General features: G+C 34.7%; 2 protein-coding genes and 1 long non-coding RNA gene across 3 annotated transcripts; all 3 read left to right on the forward strand.

Moving 5' to 3' along the window:
• The first annotated feature begins 524 nt into the window (after positions 1–524).
• Positions 525–1,334, forward strand: LOC120336697 (venom protein 302-like). The gene is made up of 3 exons (XM_039404432.2): positions 525–782; positions 864–972; positions 1,166–1,334. The coding sequence occupies exons 1-3, from the start codon at positions 649–651 to the stop codon at positions 1,232–1,234; spliced, it is 312 nt and encodes a 103-aa protein (XP_039260366.2). The 5' UTR covers positions 525–648; the 3' UTR covers positions 1,235–1,334.
• A 3,112-nt stretch (positions 1,335–4,446) lies between these two features.
• LOC144413186 (uncharacterized) lies at positions 4,447–5,721 on the forward strand. Its single transcript, XR_013469228.1, has 3 exons — positions 4,447–4,620; positions 5,020–5,200; positions 5,511–5,721. It is a non-coding gene; the product is annotated as an uncharacterized LOC144413186 (long non-coding RNA).
• Positions 5,722–9,458: 3,737 nt separating this feature from the next.
• Positions 9,459–13,951, forward strand: LOC120336477 (etoposide-induced protein 2.4 homolog). Its single transcript, XM_039404164.2, has 5 exons — positions 9,459–9,815; positions 10,318–10,516; positions 10,982–11,110; positions 11,645–11,788; positions 12,605–13,951. Exons 1-5 carry the CDS (start codon positions 9,664–9,666, stop codon positions 13,049–13,051), a joined length of 1,071 nt encoding a protein of 356 aa, XP_039260098.2. The 5' UTR covers positions 9,459–9,663; the 3' UTR covers positions 13,052–13,951.
• The last annotated feature ends 2,203 nt before the right edge of the window (positions 13,952–16,154 follow it).

Genomic DNA, 16,154 nt, shown 5'->3' on the forward strand with positions numbered 1-16,154 from the left:
GAAGCCGTAATCGACCAGCGGTTACGTGAACCACCCTACGGCGGCGAAAAGTCCAGCAATCCTCTCGCACATAACCATTCCGCATGGGATTCGAACCTGCGAACCCACGCAGAGTAATTAGAGGTGCGGTGGCGAGCGTATTTCTAACGCTTATCACGATGAGCCACACCGCCGCGCGGTAAATGGTGGAAGAATAACACGAACAGAGCTCGATGGAATTTTTATGAACTCACCTGGTGAAGCCCTATTTTGCCTGTGTTTGAAGAATTTTTCAGTTATGAAAATTTGGCTTATTGCTTCATCACTTCGGTTTCTTAAATACTTATATATACAGTATTACAATCAGGTAACTAACATCTTGACTGAGGCAGCCATGAATCATAATCGAATTTGTCCATTTAATATTAAGTTTTTCTTTCCAAGTTATTGTTTGTCGTAATATTACCTCACCACAAGGACGGAAATTGCTAATTAGGGAAATAGAACTTAGCGAGACCAGTACCGAAACCAATTCATCATTTGGATTAGCGGACTTGTTTACTTACCAAGAGCATTTCAAAACGCATCTTATTTCGAGAATTTTTTGTTACTGAATCTGGGCTTGATTAGGACATCCATTGATAGTAAAGTGCATTCAATTCTAAGAGCATGCTGAAGATACTTTTATTGACGTTAGCTTGCTGTTTCATATTTGCTGATGCTTTGCGATGTAGTTGTAGAGGAGTAAAATGCGGAAGTTTACGATGTGGACCACGCGTTGGCAAAGTTAGAATTTCGTGCGGGTTAGTGATCTTTCTTATGTAGTGTTTCCACTAACTCCATTTCTGGTATTAGCTGAGAATAATGAAGTTTATCATTGTCAGATGTTGCCCTGTATGCGCTAAGCAAGAAGGTGATGAATGCGGAGGAGCATGGTTTCATCGAGGAAAATGTGATACTTGTTTAGAATGCGTCAACAAAAAATGTGTGCAGGTAAGCCAAATTCTATTCATTGTATAAATTACAAAGATATAATTATTTCGATTTCGATCTCTACTATGTCTCTGAAATAAAATTACTTACCTAAAATTGCAATATTTTCAGATATATGATTTATTGCCATAATCAATTTGAATACATGGTTGTAACAGCTTGGAAAATCAAATATCTTCACTTTTTATTTTAGACGAAAGACGATGAAGATTGTAATCAGGAACACCAACAAATTCCAGAAGAATCCACTCTTTTTGATTGAATGAAATGTCCTTGCAACAACATGTGGGAAATTGTTAGATTTGTTGTCGATTTTTTGACTGATTTTACAAAAGGGGTTTAATAAAGTCTACAAGAGCAAAAATTTATTGAATTGGGGCATAAAAATTACTTTGCAGAATCGTGTAATTTCAAGGAAGGCAAACGATTAGTTACATCAAAGAAATATCGTGATAAGTACAACAAATGGTGTTCATTACGTAGCAACCCAGAGCACGCTTCTTTTGTCTGACCCTCAAACAGGCTTCTACTAGCTAGCGGTCAGAATAATATGCTATATTTGGGGAAGATTGGATATTTTTGCGTCCGACATTGCCAGCTGTGGCGTGGATGGTGGGCATGGAGATAGAACCCAAGATTTTCAACAAAGCCATATATAACTAGGTTCATCGATCTAATAATTACGAGGTTGCGTTCGTCTAAGCCGAAATTTAGAACTCTAATCTTCAACAAAGTTATTGTAGCCTATTCGAGATGGTGAAGCCCATCGAACGGGGGGTCGATTAGTAGTTAATGTACACGAAGCACTAAAATACGGTCGTTGAAGTACCAATTATTTCTGAATTCCTAAGTTCGTTATTGCCTTCTGGAATACTGGTAAAATATTAGAAAAACATTTTTGATTTCTCGTTCGAATCGTATTTTCTTATTCAACACTAGATCAGTACTTTTTTTCAATTTTCTTCACCCTTTCTACAAATCGTTAAATTTTGTTCACCACAGGAAATCTTTTATTAACCCTTTTTTTCCGCTGTATACAATCGACTTTATGTACCATTTTATAATATGCAATGACCAGTTAACCAAACGTACAAGGAACACCCCCAATATCTCTTTAAAAAGCTTATTTTCGCGTCTTCCTACTAAAACGCGCCCAAATGACGTAGGCGAAACTGTTCGACCCTACGCGTGTAAGAAGAGAGAAATTTCAAAAAATTTTGAGAGAACGTTTCACACTCTTATCGCTTCGATGAACACGTGGTACAAAGAAACGAAATTCCAAGCGCTCTTCTGAAAGAGGGTTACGTCACCTTTGCAGAAAAACCAGACTCAGCTTCGCAAGCGAAGCGAAACGCGAAATAATCAATGATATGTGAGAGCATGTCCACGATAGTTGTCTGGAATCTTTGTTTGTTTATTATGTGCGCGAAATTGTTTCCCGCTCGTTCAAATGACTTATTTTTGAAGTAATGACAAATACTTTCGTGTATCTCTAAGCTTTGAAATGCCTACACAAATAAAATTCACTTAGTAGTAAAATAAAAAATTTACAAAAAAACAAAATGTTGACAGATCAAGCACGGATCATAGTTGGATGCTCAAAATGATTTAGTTAGTGCGGAATACTTCACAAAACATGAACATAAACTTAAAATAGTCCGAAAATAACTATTATGACCAAGGATGGTAATACGAATATATAAGTTATACGGAACAAAAGAGTTAAGAGCCATAGACATCTACCATCCAATGTCGGTAATAAACCATTACTAGCATCCTTTCATTTAACGTTAGTCTGAACAAGCTTGGTTACCTTGTTAAAATACTCGAAATGACTCGACATGAATAACTATTAGCAAACTTGGCGCGAGACTAGAAAATAATTCTATGCAAGTCTCAAATTAAAAAACTCGGCAATTATATATGATACGCCACCTTGATAATTGTGGTATTTGGAAGTTGAAAATATATTACAGTGTTGCGGAAATACCTTGCAATACGTCGTGTTCTTGTTAAAGATAAATCAACATATTTTTCAATCCCAGATTGATTTTAAAAATAACGAGGATGGCGTGGTGAAAGTCGTAGTGTTAATGTGACTGGAGTTTATCCATTTTAGGGTTGCTTATAATTTCTACTCAAACTCGAACCCTCAATTGACAACTCAATTCAGTGTAATTTTAACTAGTTCCACAATTGACAAAATATATTCAGAAACCAAATTTAACTGCTAACAATAAAATTCTCGAAACTTAGAAGAGGTCACAAGGACTTGGATTCCACTCGGAAGCAAATAATATCGTGTCAAAATCTAAATATATCTAATAGGACTTATAATAGAAGCTAACCGCAAAACTGACAACGGATTACATTAAGCAGAAATCGGTGCAAAACCTGGCGTCTCTAAATTGTTTACAAAATTTTCATTCACACACTATTATTCGTTATTCACCACGGGGTGAACCATTCACTACACGAATTCCGTACGGCTGTTTTGGGAAGTCGTATAGGTTAGTACTAATGTCTTATATATGTTCATTTCTCCATTCAAATATAATAACGTTTTATTTCTGTCTTACATTACATAAAACAGAATCGACATTAAGTATTACTTCGACACAATTTTATATTCATGGGTGACAGAATAGCGAGCTATTCGAATGGTGAAATTGGAATTTAAAACAATCGAGAGCGTGATCAATTGATTCATGTTGTAATGGTTCAAAGAACTGTCACAGTCAATCTATCATGACTTATCATGTTTGCCGATGAAGTGATATTTAATTTTTCAAGAACAAATGAATAGTGACATTGCCTTACACCAGTTTTGATCCTAGACAAATTGCATGCTAGCTTTAATTCTCTGTAGGCTATTCTCAGCATACTTAGTCAGAAACAGAAATAGTAATTAAATGACAAATTACCTTAATTACTTGTGATTACCAGTATGATTTTTTTATTTTTCTGATAGTGCAAGCCAGTTTTCCTAGACATGTTTGATTGATTTTGGAATGTGAAACACTCAGGAAGGCTATGGCGCACAATAGAGTTGGTGCAAGGCTTGCATTGCATTGCAGCATTGTAGTTGCATAGTTTTAGCTGCAAGTGTTAAATAGGAAATGAAGATTATCTTTACTCTGTCAGTTTCATTTTCTTATTCTAATTTAGTCGGAATAATAAGTAATAACAATGCTCATGAATCTTTGATGAATGTATGTTAAATGAGATCACTTCACACCTAAAGCTGGTTCATTTATTCGTATCAATGCGTTCGGTTAACGATGGGTATTATGCGTGTCATTCAACATTTTGAGCTTTCGTCGATGAAATACATCCTCCAGGCACCACGTTAATATGAGAAGTATAAATAGGCGGGTAATATTCAGATTTGGGGATAAAACGCATGTTGCATAACTTGTAAAGCTCTCATCTTAGTTAATCATCTCTTAATAATATTTAATTGTTAGTTAAGAACACAATAAATTTATTTAAAATATATTGAAACTACTAGAACGCTGCACATCACGTTAACTCTTAATATAATACGGGAGGCCAATTTTCTTTCTTTAAATATCATTGAAGAGAAGGTGTTGGGAAAAACAATATCTGGAGAATATAGCTCAGTGATAATGGCTACTAACGCTACAGGTTGCGTATTTGGTTTTTTATTTTTCTTAAGTAGTGCTTGAGAATAGTCGTAAAATTTGAACATTTGCCCATTGTTATTACGGTATTACTAAATTGCTACTAAACAGTGGTAGAATGAATTGATGAATGGGTTTTCTGAATAATTCCACCGTTGCGATGGATATAAATATCTGTTTTGTAATAATACTTGCAATATATTTTGAATATATATGTTGAAAATTAACTTGGTAAATTTTCTAAACTACTAGTCGCTGAATACATGCAATTCATTTTTAATGAAAAGGAACGATTGGAATGACTTTCATGCAAAAAATTAATTTAGTATATTTTTGCAGTGCCAATTTTATAGATGGCTATTGTTACAGATTTTTATTGAAACTTTTGTTGTTAATATTTCAGCCTCAATTACGTCAATGCTTGAAGAAGAAACTGCCAAATTACAGGAAATAGACTTGGTGACACCTGATGACGCCAAGAAAGAATCAGAAATGCCGATTCCGAAATTCATGACAATTGGAGTACCCGTTCTTATAGTGGTTGCATCTCTACTTCTATCAATTATTATATATTTTGTTAAACGGTAGGCTGATGTGCTGGATTCCTGTATATATATATATATACTATAACCAAAATCGTGATCAATGAACACGACAAATATAACTATAATAAGTCGTTCCTATCTTTTATTTTCTTTAATTTACAACCAAGCGTAAATATACACCAAAAGTAGTCCCTGTTTTACACCTGGTAGCTGGCACAATAATAAATATTCATGTTGCATGTTGAATCATAATCTCTTTTTACCATGTATGGCACACCCGATTTAGTGCTGCAATCTAAAAAAAATAAATCAAATAAAGCAATATAATCCACGAATTCAATATTTACAGGTTTACCCGGCCAAAGGAAGCACTTCTGAAAAGAACTGACAGTAGCTACGCTAGAGAGAGAGAAGAGTATCATGCATGAAATACACCATCAACATTACACTTGAGAACCATAAAGCCTTCCGTACAAATTAAATGTTTATATATATATCTATATACTGACATCTATGACGTTATCGCAGGTTAAAATCTTGGGTTCAAGTCCCATAACGACCGTCTCTTCCATGTTGTAATAGGTTGGGTAGGTAATGCCGAACCTGTAATATTCCGGTCTTTCCAAAAAAGCTTTTGACCAAATTGACAACGCAAGATCCCAATTTTGAGCACTCCCGGAAAAGTCGTTTTGGTTCTTTTTTTAAGCGAGAAACTTCACGATTGTGCGTGTCAAGTCCTAGACCAACTATGCATGCCGGTGGACCACTGGCCCCTGGCGGTAGTATGTAAGAACTGAGTTTGAAAAAGTGGAATATCGTCACGCTAATAACCGAATTGCGTAAGTCATTTTTTGGGATTTTGAGTTTTTTTATAAAATAGGTATTTATGTAATGCTGCGCACCTGTCTGTTAACTCAGATTTTATTTTAAGAATTCCGAAACCCATAAAAGTGTGGATTTAGTATGACATGCACATTTGTGCAATTGTTTCATCATAATGAATTATCATTGTTACCGCAGGACTATTGTGACGCCAGAAAGGCAAAATAACCTCGGCGAAGTATTTTCGAGTTTTTGCATCTCGGAATCTAGCTTAGCGCGTATTAATTTGAATTTATACTGCAGTATAGGAAGGCGTGCACTTGTGATATTCACTGTCCGAGTCCAATTCACCTTGGTTGGCTTTTATGTTGGGTGCATTGCTGTTTTATTATTTATATTTAATCTTAGTCTTATTTCGGTGGGTGTGCAGAACGTGTTATATTATTGAAATATATATTTTTAAACATAAAAAATAATGTAATTGAAACTGATTAGCAATTTGGGGGATTAGACATTGTAGATACTGAAAATTACATTCGTTTTTGGAATGTTTAGTTTTCTGGACTGGTGCATATAGTAAAGTTGCAAAATTGCGTATGTCCCCAAGTCATAGACACATTTCTACCCGAGTCACAGTGCGCCATTATGACGTCACTTAACTGCGTCATATAAATCAACTTAAGTCCTGCTACGATCAAAAAATTGAACCATGGCAAATTATTGACTCTCAATGGCATAACAATATCAACAGGAAGTTTTTTACGTTTTTCTCAAAACTGCTAAAAATGACTTACGCAATTCGGTTATTAGCGTGACGATATAGTAATTTTGACACGAGATGCGAGATGGGCACGAGTACACGTAATTCAAAATTTTAGCTGTGAGTGAGTTTTAGTTAAGTTGTAGTATTGGAGAAACAGAAAGGAAAAGATTAGATAGGATTAGATTTACGTATTTATCCCAGGAGAGAGGAAATTGTACAAGATGGCTCAACCATATAGCGAACCGCGGCCTCTCGTCCGATTGCCAGTCCATGTTGGAAAGTGATTAGTTAGCCAGATATTTGTTTATAGGTGCATGGGCTTGATGGTGGAGGGAGACGTAACCGACCAGAGGTTACGTGAACCACACTATGGCGTCGAAGAGTCCAGCAATCCTCTTGCACATAATTTTCCCCGCATGGGATTCGAACCACTCAGGGTAATCGAAGGTGCGTGCGGTGCGGTATTTCTAACACATTGCACAATGAGCCACACTGCCGAGTTGCACACACCAACTCGCGAAAACACTATAATAATAACAAGAGAGCCACGCCCAAATATATGGACACGTCTGTTCGCAGTACAGTACGGTTTACTGTACCGTCAGATCACAGTCTGCAAATATATTCACACCAAGCGAAGCAGTACAGTAGGACACAAAACAGCGTCCGATGTCCGCAGAACGTTTAATGACGTCATAGAAAACAAAAACAAATCTCACAGAGCTAACAGAAATATTTAAAATGAATAAAAGTAATAGCCGTCTGGGGAAAAATTTTATCTTCAACCACTGAAAATTTCAAAGCAATTGGTCCAGTATTCGAAGAAAAAACGGTTTTTTGATATTTCCACTAGGTGTGTTATTCTGTGTCCAAGAACAAGAACAACATAATACTGAAACGATCGTTATGCCCACTACGTGTCCAATAATGAGCATTGAATTCTATGATCTGGACTAGGCTTGCACGTAATTGACAAAAATCAATTCCGTAATTACGGCCAAATCGATTACGTAATGACCCCGTAATTGCGATATTTTTTCACACATTTAAACCTATCATAACAACCAATTTAATCCACTTCTATTCCGAATGGGACATCGAAGTTTGGTTTTCATATTCCCGGCAATACTACACGCCGGCGACAGATGTTAAAGACAAATACCAAGGAGTGAATTCAAAATAATTTTATTCTGATTTTTATCTTTTGTATTAGGTTTGATTTTATTATCCACTTTATAAACAAATTTTATGCGATCAATTTTATCATTACCAACACTGGTAATATATTTAAGAAACGATAGTTCACTTTTTTAAAATCGTATTAACGTATTATGACGACTTTCGTATTAAATAAAAATTCCGGGTTGCTAATTTATTAATCAACTACAAGCGTATTCTTTCGTTTGATTATACTTTCGCTTGCCTCGCGACGAATACTTGTTATTTCACCGTTTTTTAGAATATCCGACTTTACTACTTAGTAAGCATTTTATAATAATTATTGATGCCGACTTATTGACGATATTCCGAATTCCATGCTTCATTTTACATTAAATCATTTCGCGGCCTAAAAGTTATAACATTATTTGCGATAAATTTAGACCAAATATTAATTATTTGCGCATTATTTAAAATACCGTACTTATATGACATGCCTTCTCCGAAAATACAAAGTTATATCGCAAAACAATGCATTTTGTGACATTTATTTTGCACTCATGAAAATATTAATTTATTTTTCTAACTAAAGTCGACAATCCTATTTGTCAAGATTGACACAAGTTTGGTCGAGTGCCGGTGGTATTCGAGTCGACGATAAATCAAAATAAGTTGCCGCATTTGGTAAAGACAGGTAATCATATTTGGCCGACATATTGCGAGGCATTGTGAAAAACGTATTGAGCAATGCCAAGTCCGGACAGATATATAACGATAAAATCGGTAACAGAACATCAAGATTTTGTGATAGAAAATGGATCTCGTGCAGAGTAAACACGGGAAATCCCGTCGTATTGTTGTTTCTCTGCCGTCTCAATCGCTTTAACGATGCCGAAAAGACTAAGTTGCGTTGGTTCATTACGCAATTTCTCTTCCGTCTTTATATTGCTGCTTGATGAGCGCGACATCAATTATCACGGCATTTACAAATAGACCATGTTTTATAAGTTGATCTCTTACATTCTTTAGTCATTTCACCCGAAGAAGTTGAAACCAGGTGTGTTGACGTCCATCGGTCTCAACACAATTCTATTCCTTATCTACGGTTAAAATGTACATTGGCCATCCTAGATAAGTTGATAATAGGTTAGTAAGTGACGCGTTATCCCTTCCCCATCTGCCTAACAAGAGAGAGAAAAACTTCTTTCACTTAAACTTATAATTTTTTACAATCGACAGAATTGACTGCTCCGAAGAGAGCTCGTTTCAATCGCGAAAGCGCTCGACCAATAATTACGACTTTACGTAATTCGTAACTTCGCTTCCGTAACTCGAAATAATTCCGTAATTCCGTAAATCCGTAAATTACGTGCAAGCCTAATCTGGACCTGAAGTAAAACATTGAGAACCAACGATTTTTTTCGCGCAGTTTACTTGCACCCTCTAGCGGTGTGTTTACCTATGCAATCTATGTTATACCTGTTCTGGGTTCTGAACATTGGTGATTTCTTTGTGAGTTGGGCCTGTTTACTGTTGCTTTGTTTCTTTGTTTTGAATGCCTAGATTTCAATTTGTAAGTTCGGAAATCGCGGGCGTTGATAAAAGCCACTCACTCTAAATATGACTTTCATGGGTTACTAACCTTTAAACACCTGTTTTGAAATTCTTACACCTATGTTTTCTGTCTGTTGATAAATTAATAAACCTAACTTATGAACTTAGAAAATTTAGCCTAAATGAATGCTTTGGCTGTTTTGAAATGGGAGAAGCCATTAAAGGATCTTTTTATCAATATTTACAAGGACTGAAAGACTCTGGTTATGGAATTGTTTATATTTATCAATTGGATAAAAAAGTAAAAGATCAAAATCGTCGAAAGCGACAACGAATTCAAGATGAAATCAATTCAAGGTAGTTCAATCTGACATCCAGACTGTATGATTTTTTCCTGTTTATGTATTATATCGTAATTTTCAGTTGTCTTCTGGCTTATGTATTGAAACGAGGGCATGTGGCAGACAGCGGGTGCGTCAAATTGCACCAAGCTTGTCATTGATATGCTGATATGGGGGCTATTCTTTGAATCAGAGAACTGTGCTCTCCTGCTGCACTGTATTATGTCAATGGTTGCTTGTAAATTTCCTAAATTGGAATCGATCCATTATTCACCTTTACATGATGAATTATGACTCTGTCTCGAGTATCTTGCTTAATAAATAAGTACGGTACCGAGGTAGGGTACTTGTAAAAGTTGGATCTTTCAACCGTCCCTGTCTCTTTACAGTCTTCTTCATTTCAGTCAGACTTACTCATATGTAAAAATTTGACATTGGCTTAGTTTTACTCAAACCACTAGATTTTGATTTAGGACACGCACTCAATTATTAAATATTATCAATTATTAATTCCACAGGAGGCAAAGAGGTAGATTTGACGTACGGCGGCCAATACATCCCGGAACATCAAGATTAAATGATCAAAGTCTTCCAGTTAAAACAGAACCTCGTTTATTGGGGAGAGTCGCTCTCAGTGCAACAATGAGTTCATTTATTTGGATTAGTATTTGGGGATTTAATACATTTTTGCTGCCCTTGATTCGGTACTATGCTCAGGTAATATTTTTTTAGTAGTAAAGGAAGTGTATTTTGCACACATTTGGATGCTTTTTAAGTTACTGTTGAAGGCTATAAGATTTATTTATCATTTTATAAATACTTAGGAATGATGGAATTCTGATATATTTTTGTCAAACAATAAATCTAATTTTTATTATTTATGTCACCCATTATAGTAAACTTGATGCAGATTGGTAGTTGGAAATTCAAATGTAGAGAAGTTATTTCTCATCGTTTCATCATTGCTTCTTTTTTCCTTCTTACTATTCACTTTTTCTACTATGATGTATTAGTATTTGTCTTAGTATTATTTTCGATATTCGGTATCTGAATCTTAGTTTCAATTTCATTGCCAAATTTTTTATACCTCATGAGTGTGCTTAGAATTATTACCCATATGTGGTTTTTCCAATCTTTTAGAATGATTATGATATTGAATAACTTTAACCAATTGTACTTTAGAATCTTCTACCTGGATCTCCAGCTGTTGAAACTGTAGAAAAAACAAGAAAAGTTTGGGAAAACACAGAATTTGTTCTGCAGTTTATTTTTTCTTCATTATGGGTGTTGCCTTTGTATATAATCAGCAAGGTTAAATTAATTTATTCATATTTATTTGAGTACAATCAGAGCCTAACTTGTTGTCTTTAGATCAATTTTCTACATTCTATAACACCAAACACAGTAAAATCTATATGACCTGTTTCATGCCTTTGTGCAATGTTCGCATGGTGGATGTCTATTAAAATGTTTTTTTCTTCCAAATAGGTATATTAAATGAAAGAATGTTTCCAAATCTTGACTATATGTGATAAAATTATCTACTATTTGAGGAAAAAATTACCATTCAATAGGCTAATAATAGTCTTATTTTATTGTTTGCTCTTAATCTGTATGCTTGTCGTCAATGTAACTCCCAACAGTCCCAAGCATCACTAATTCTCTATGTAAATTTCACACAGTTGTAAGTTCACAAATATATATTCTAAATGTTTTAACATTCCCAATTCCACATATTCTCCATTCCAATATAGCTATATACTTTTTTTAAAACTAAATTACTGAAGAAATTCGTCTTCTCACATTTTTTACTGCTTTTTATTTGAGTGTTTTTTCACTTTGTAGATTGTCAATGGATTCTGGTTTGTCGATGTATCAAACTCTGTTTATCAGTTATATCATGGTAGACCTCGTGCTTTTCCTACCGTAGGAAAAATGATAGCAGATTTTATATATGGACTTGTCATTGAAACTGTGTTCTTATTGCAGGTAATATTGCTTTATTAATGATGTACGAGTTGTATTTTCTGTTTATATCCACAGTGGATTGATTATCTCACCAGCCACCTATTGTTGTTTGTTATTGTTAAAATACTTCATATACCAGTATCTCAAAGTTCGTTTTCCTAAACATATCAAACTTTTGAATTAGTTTTAAATTAGCTACATTCTTTATATTAAATTTTTCTTCCTGGGGAATAATTTAGAATACTTGTATTTTCATTTTGAATTTTGGGCATATGAGTTGATGGTCAGACGAAGAATAAACTTCATTTATCATCTGACACTGTATAAATGTAAAATCAATAATAACAATGTTTATCTTGACTCTTCTGAATTTGCCTACTTTATTTCTATGGAACTACAATAATTTGTTCAACTTCTCTGTCAACTAAGACTCAATTCAGAATATATTCAAATACAAAATATCCAAGTTATGAAACGTCTTTTCGTAGAAATAATGTTTCAAATAACTTACTGCCATTCCATTGGCCCATTTGTTACCCACGGCACCATTGGCCCATTTGTTACCCACGGCACATACAATGCTCCTCACTTGGTTTCAGTTGCTAGCGATATTCAGTGAACGCTGAACGACAAGTGTTACCGTTCGCAGTTCTTATTCGTTTTTCCTCATTCTTCTTTCCATGTGTACCTTTTCTATTTATCTAGTATCAGATATCTAGTTTTGGTCATCCTTATTAATCATCTCAAACTCTAATTATGTTCCAATATTCTCTTTTCCACCATTCTTTATTTCTAATTGTTTATTTTGTTTCTAATTGTATATTCTGTATCTCACAGGCCATGTTGGTGAAACATATTCCAGTTATGCAAGAATTGACTTACATAATGTTCTGCATACATCACTCTCTTCTCTATGCATTATACGCTTTCGAATACAAATGGTTTAATATGGGCTTGGATGTACGATTGAGGATACAGATGGTTGAAACTCACTGGCCGTATTTTTGTGGATTTGGTACTCCACTTTTCGTACTTACAAGCGTAACTTATAGTTTTTATCCTACCGTTATAAGTGCTTGTGTATTTTCTATACTGTTTCCATTTTTTATCATAAGTGCCACAAAAGCAGGGACCCCTAGAGAAACTCCTGCTGTCAGGTTAAGGATATTTGAGCTTTCCATGTCATTATGCAATACTCTATTCAAAACTTCAGTCAAAGCAAGAAATAATGCAGAAGCAGATAACAATAGCCAATATTATTTGAGCAATCAGCAACAAAGATGAATTTCAATTTCTTGATTTAGAATCAATTGCCAACAAGACTGCTTATATAGACTTAAAAATTTACTCGCATTTCTTAGCTTCACATCAGTCAATGCTATATACATTCTTGCAGCGTTACTTTTATGATCTGAGTTGATATTTGTAATATATCACAATTGGTATTTGTAATATATGACATATGGTAAAATAACATTTACAATATAATTTAGTTTGAGACTCGCAGTTCTGACTTTTGTTTATTATTTTTTAAGCTTTTAATGTAAAATTTTTATTTTTTCGTTTCTTTTAGTCGTACTGAGTATTTGAACATAAATTGTTGTAACTATCTGCCTCAATGTTTGTTACAAAATGAAATGGATTTTACATGGCAACTAAAGAGTGTGTGATGACTGATATGTTTATTTGATTAATCCTCTCTCTTCTATGACATTTTATGAATTTGCAGTGTTTATAAGTTAGCATTTATCTATGGATAAGTTTCATTCATTGAATTACTCCTTATTGAGTACAAATATTCATTCATTGTTCAGATCAAACAGACGTTTGCACATGTCAACATGATATATTTTCCGTTTTCAAAATTCACCAAAAATATTTAATGGCCAGCAGAGAATTTTAAATAGAATAGAAATTGTTTATACCTGCTGCCTTTATACTACAGTAATATCTGGTATCAAGCAACCCACTATCCTACAAATTAGGTACTTCCAGAAAAAAAATTTAATTACATTTCTGTGTTTCGATTCAGCAATGGAAATGGCATATTAGTGACGCATATTGTTGTAAACTCAGTCATACCATGCATGTTTAATAAGCTTGGTGATTTGTGAATGTTTTTTTCTTCTTATTTTTAAGATTTGCCTGTTGTTTATTTGAAGCAATACAATCTTTTTGAATTTATTGTGTGCATGTTCAGTCTTAATTTCCAGAGCTTTAGCCAAGTCAGTTTAACAAGATGATAATAGTTATTTCTGATCACAGGCAGGCCAGAATTAGGCGACAATATTATAAGTATGTGAAGATCGTGAAACTTCCTTTGTACTTAATAATCACTGCCTGACTGGAGGATCCATTTCAGTTAGGACCTTGTTTGCATGTTTTTTGCCGACTTCTCGGTCATCATCATTCAAGAACTTGTCAAGATGATCCCACGCTACATACTCAACTTCGTAAATCTTAGATGGTTGTAGTATACTCAGTCCTAATGGCTCCAAGCTTGTTACAAACATAGATCGGATTAATAAGTTTGATTTTAAATAATTCGATTGTATATTCAAGAAGAAGTATAAATTGGCATTCTTTCAAACAAACCACAGAATTTTGTAAGCAAGGTTCTACATGGCACTAGGAAGTTAACTTAGAATCAAGACTGCTTGTTTAGATTTAGAAATTTGTTCGCATTTCTTAACTTGGGTTATCCATAGTAACCTATGATTAATAACAAAGATTATTTTTTCCTGACAAATAGTGACAGTGACTCATCAGTCAGTCATCGCTATATACATTCTTGCAGCGTCACTTTTATGATCCGAGTTGACATAGGGTAAAATAACATTTACAATATAATTCAGTTGGAGATTCGCAGTTCTGGTTTTTGTTTATTATTTTATAAGCTTTTAATGTAAAATTTATATTTTTTCGTTTGTTTATAGCTGCTGCCTTTATACTACAGTAATATCTGGTATCAAACAACCCACTATCCTACAAATTACGTACTTCCAGAATTTTTTTTTTTTTATATTTCTGTTTCAATTCAGCAATGAAAATGACATTAGTGACCCATAATTGTTGTAAATCCAGTCATACCATGCATGTATAATAAGCTTGGTGAATTGAGGATGTTTTTTTTCTCTATTTTTAAGATTTGCCTGTTGTTGATTTGAAGCAATACAATCTTTCTGAATTTATTGTGTGCATGTTTAGTCCTAATGTCCAGTGCCTCAGCTAAGTCAGTTTAACAAGGTGATAACTGATAATAGTTATTTCTGATCACATGCAGGCCAGAATTAGGCGACAATGTTATAATTATGTGCTAGATGTGAAGAACGCGAAACTTCCTTTTTACCTACAACTCACTTCACTGCCCGACTGGAGGATCGCATTTTAATTAGGACCTCGTTTGCATATGTCAGGGGTTCTCAACCCTTTTCCTGTTAAGTACCCCCCGAGTCATGAAATAATCAACACGAACCCCCGGTAATTAGACACCAAACAAAGTTGTCATATATTAACTAATAAGTCTGCGAGAAATTTTGTTGTTTTTCAATCGCTTTACCGAACCCGAAATAACGACGTTGTGTTTGTTTATTACACAATTTATCTTTCGCCGACATATTGCTGTTTGTGGCCCGACGACGGCTTGGCGCCGAGTAATCACGCTTTTTCGGTTCAAATTCATCGCGAAGCGTCCGTCAAATCTCGCAAGATTCAGAAGGCCAAAAATGTATTTTCTCTGTTCTGCATGCTTTTCCTGCTTAATGTGAACATTGTGAAGGTTTGAATATTTCTTTGTTCAAGCCGGAAAACAGTCATGGACAATATAATATTCCAGGGCTTCGCTTTGACATATAGTAAAATAGGGTCTTGTTGCGATCCTGCATGTGGTCACAAGACGCGCAACAAAAGCATGGGCCGCAGAGATCTTTTCCAGGTTATGCACAGCAGAGAGAGAGAGAGATTGTGAACCTGGTGCCAAGTTACAGACGACTTTTGTTTGATGCTTTGATTAACTGCAGAAGGATTAATATGAGATCAGTTAACCAACAGCGCATTTTGGTATTTTTTCAAATAAGAACGAGGAGAATAGGTCCTCTTCTGGACAAAGTTTGATCTATGTGTTATTATTTTACTATTCCATTTCAATTTTTTGCCGGTCTGCGAGTACATTTTATTTAATTTTACCGGTCCGCCAGAAAGGTTGGGGACCCCTGTTTTAAATGATATTAAACAAAAGTATTCATTTTATTTATACAGAACATTAGTGTGAAGGCTGTCCCTGTTTATTGCGAATAAGTTTCTTAATTCGAGGAGCAAACAGCACATTGTCTATTGAGATTTGCCCTGTTTGGCTGCAAAGCTGTTGATTTCACATTGTTCGGTCACA

Source organism: Styela clava, chromosome 2 (assembly GCF_964204865.1).
Source record: "Styela clava chromosome 2, kaStyClav1.hap1.2, whole genome shotgun sequence".
Lineage (NCBI taxonomy): Eukaryota > Metazoa > Chordata > Ascidiacea > Stolidobranchia > Styelidae > Styela > Styela clava.